The sequence below is a fragment of the Lepus europaeus genome, chromosome 17 (assembly GCF_033115175.1).
Source record: "Lepus europaeus isolate LE1 chromosome 17, mLepTim1.pri, whole genome shotgun sequence".
NCBI classification, from domain to species: Eukaryota; Metazoa; Chordata; class Mammalia; order Lagomorpha; family Leporidae; genus Lepus; species Lepus europaeus.
The window spans coordinates 39,247,139-39,250,667 of NC_084843.1; the positions used below are offsets into that span (position 1 = coordinate 39,247,139).

Consider the following 3,529-nt stretch of genomic DNA (forward strand, 5'->3'; position numbering starts at 1 on the left):
TGTGTGTTTAATCAATTCAGCCAACCTAAGATTTTTGGTTGGTGAATTTATTCTACTTACATTCAAGGTTGGTATTGATAGATAAGAACATAAGACCTGTCATTTTGTTGATTAGATAATGATTCTACTTGCTCTGTCAGTGAATTTGGTAGTGTCATTGTTTTTATTTTTAAGATTTTTTTTTGTGTGTGTGTGTATTCACCTGAATAGTCAGGGAACTTTCACCTATTTTATTTAGGTTTTCATTTTTTTTCAAATTCCAACCAGAAGCTAAATACAATTGGAAACTGGTAAGCATTAGTTTTACTCCAAAGGAGTAGGATCATTCAGATTTACTCCAATAAAAGTATGCAACCCTTAAGCAAAGCCTTTCTTCATTTAAAAGAAAAAAAAAAAACTATACAGTAGTCTTTCCTTATGTTCATTGCACAAATGAGTTCTGCTTTTAGAACTTCGACACTCAATAGTTTGTTTTTTTTTTTTTACAATTTAAGATCCCAACTTTTATAACTTTTTCTACTCCAAAAACCCTCATTTTTCTTTAGAATGGTGTAGAAACCAGTATTTCTGCACAATCACTGGAATTTTCTTTGTAATTAAATCTCTTCTCTTTAAAACCAAAAGCAAAGTCCTCTACCTATCATGGTTTCTGCAGCTATGAAAGTATTTCTCAGTGCTTTAGCTACTTCAGACTCCAGATCTGCTTATGTGTACAACGGCATCCACACTCAGCAGAATACTTTATAACAGCAACTTAGGGAAAGAGATCTGGGAAAAAAATACATGAGTACCAGGAAACAAACATGGCCCAGTAAGATATGAGGCAAGGCTACCTACAATGAGATGCTTTTTTCACTTAAGATTTCTTTCCCATGGTTGGTTTGTTTTTGTTTTTTGTAACCACTTCTGGTCATCAGAATGGATCTGACAGTGCTCTGGAACAACGGTGACTACAGCAAAGCTATTAAGTTTTTTCAAATGTTATTCATACCTGTTACATGGGTTCTCGCCCTCTAAATACTGATGACAGATGTCAGAGGCAAAAACCCGGACAAATGGGAAGACCATCAAAAGTGAGTATCACCTTGTGCTTTCAGACACAGTTAAGCATTTCAGTGCACAATAGTCCTTTCATTCACATTTTAGCAAGATGCTGATGCAGTGCAGCAAATATGCAAAGCATCTTCTTTCACACAGTCCGTGCAGAAGACATCTAATTTGTTTAAGTTCTGAGATACAAATGATTAAAAAAAAAATCCAGAATGAAGTTTCAAGATGCATAGTGTTCTGTGCATGAGTCCATTTTCCTTAAACGCTGAAAGAATAAAGTGGTAAGAAAACAAGAAAAAAAATTGCTGCTGCATTCTCTGATCTTCTCCATTTTGCTGGTCAGTCTATTCCGGCATGTAAGGACAGAGGTGATCCTCTATGGTGCCCACTGCCCAGTGGGTAAGCTGTTCCTGTGGCAGGTAGAGGCAGATGCTGCATAACTTGAAGATTGTAGCTTTGTTTTTTGGAGTCTGCAAGTGCTGTCTGTCAATGAAGAGAAACACTGACTGGTTAGGATTGTTGACAACAATTCCAGTCTTGTCCTTGCGGCTCAGTACATGCAGAAACTGCTTTTCATAGTCACCGTGATGAAACTCAAATTTGGCCTGAACAGGCCTAAAAGGCTCATCAGATTCCTTCCACCTAGAAAACAGGAGACAGACAATTTTCTCTATATCATTCCGAGGCCAAAGAATGAAATCCATCTCCTGAGTACAGCCAATTACATCCCTTCTCATAGACTGGTATCGAGGAGCATGGAGCTGTACCACATCCTTTTGTAAAAGCTCAATGGAACTTTCCAAGGTATAGCTGGAATCTCGCACACCTTTCAGGATATTTTCTTCATAATTATTTGTCATGACTGGTATAACTTCAGACACTTCAAAAAGTGCTGATTTTTTCTTCTTCTCCTTGAATACAAAGGCAATATACATCTTGAAGTCAAACTGGTCAGCTAGAGATTCTTTTTTCTTTCTAAGCTGAGCACGTAGTCTGTTCAGAGCTTGTTTCTTCCGGGAGTTTGGGTCCCCCATTTTGAAATACAGGTGGTACTAAAGCCTTTGGAAATTGTCACTAAACTATGGGCACTTTTTCTTAAGACTCAAGTACAACAGAAACAAGTCATTTTTTTTCCTGCTAATATAATAGCTAAAATCACAACTGTATCCCCAAAACTGCACCTTCTGGCAATATTAGCAGACTGTCATATTACAGGGTCAAGAAACAAAAGCCGCTGTCCAGTCATGTCTGGACAGTAACGTTTGGAATCAGGTGGGGAAAAGGAAGAGGAGGAAGGAAACAAAGGAGAAAATACTTGAACTAACTTTCTGGAAAACACATTTGGCTCAACTGCCAAAATAAAGGCTTCGGGGGGAATGAAAAGCCTAGTATCAGGATTTAGGTGTGTGATAAAACGACACCAGTCCAATCCTCAAAATCCATCCGTAACCCCCCTCCCTTTTAAGAAAAGGGACTAAAGAAAAGGAATGGGGAGAGGGGGATGTGATCCTTGCCTTCCAAACACAAAACGAAAACAAAAACAAAAACACCAAAAAAAAAAAAAAAAGGGTAGGGAATGAAACTGAAATATCCAATTGGATTTTACCCAGCCAGACCCATGGCTGTAGTACCTAATTAATTCTTAGTTATTTCAGATTTCACTATTGCTATGTATTGTCAGTGCTTGTTATTGATTACACTTGGTGGTGAGCAAAGAGAGAAGTGCAAAATCAGAGAAGGAAGGGGCGAGGTCCAGGGATTCCCCGCAATCGACTACAGTGTATACCGGGGGCGGACAGCTGTTGCCCGAGGGAGCCATGAGAAAAAACAGCGGAGTCACGACCCACTTCCCCATCACCCACGTCTCCACCCTCAGGCGGCTGCTAGTGCTGCTGCCAAGGAGAATCATGATGGCAGAGGGAGAGAGGGGTACGTGATACGGGGTGAACAGTTATTCCGGCGGTGGGCAGACCTATTTAACGCCCGGGATCCTGACGCCCCCAGCCCTGCAGTGAGCCCTACATTCCCCAGGGGAGCCTCCCCTGCGAGTGCGCCCCCGTGCGAGGTGGTGGGATGTGCGGTCTTATCTTGGCGCGAGCATTGCCGGGGCCAAGGTGGCGGGTTCGTCGCCCCAGTCCCAGGCGGCGCCCGGGGACCACCTGCTCCCACCGCCCAGGCCTCACCCCTGGCCCCGCCCTCAGCGGCAGCGACTCACTCGCACCACGGGAGACACAGGATCCCTCGGGTTCGCACTCATTTCATCGTGGAAACAACTCCCGCCCGGGTAGGAGGCGGGAGAGGGTAAATGGGGAGGACCAGTGGGAAGAAAAGAAAATAATCGTGTTAATAGCAATTACTTCTTAAAAGTAAGCCCGCCCTCCCACCCACCCCCAACAAAAAGAAAAAAAAAAAAAAAAAAGTTCCCGGACTCCGGAGGAGCGCTCACGTCGAGCAGACCATGTTTCCCGAGTCTGCACGG

At 42.7% G+C, this 3,529-nt stretch overlaps 1 protein-coding gene across 1 annotated transcript; it reads right to left on the reverse strand.

Annotated features, from left to right (window-relative positions):
- Positions 1 to 215: 215 nt before the first annotated feature.
- Positions 216 to 3,211, reverse strand: LOC133776072 (uncharacterized protein C6orf62 homolog). Its single transcript, XM_062214764.1, has one exon. It carries the CDS (start codon positions 2,082 to 2,084, stop codon positions 1,395 to 1,397), a length of 690 nt encoding a protein of 229 aa, XP_062070748.1. The 5' UTR covers positions 2,085 to 3,211; the 3' UTR covers positions 216 to 1,394.
- Positions 3,212 to 3,529: the final 318 nt, after the last annotated feature.

What these genes read in the sequence shown, in the direction of transcription:
- LOC133776072 (XM_062214764.1), bottom strand. Translation starts at nt 2,084, where the DNA reads ATGGGGGACCCAAACTCCCGGAAGAAACAAGCTCTGAACAGACTACGT.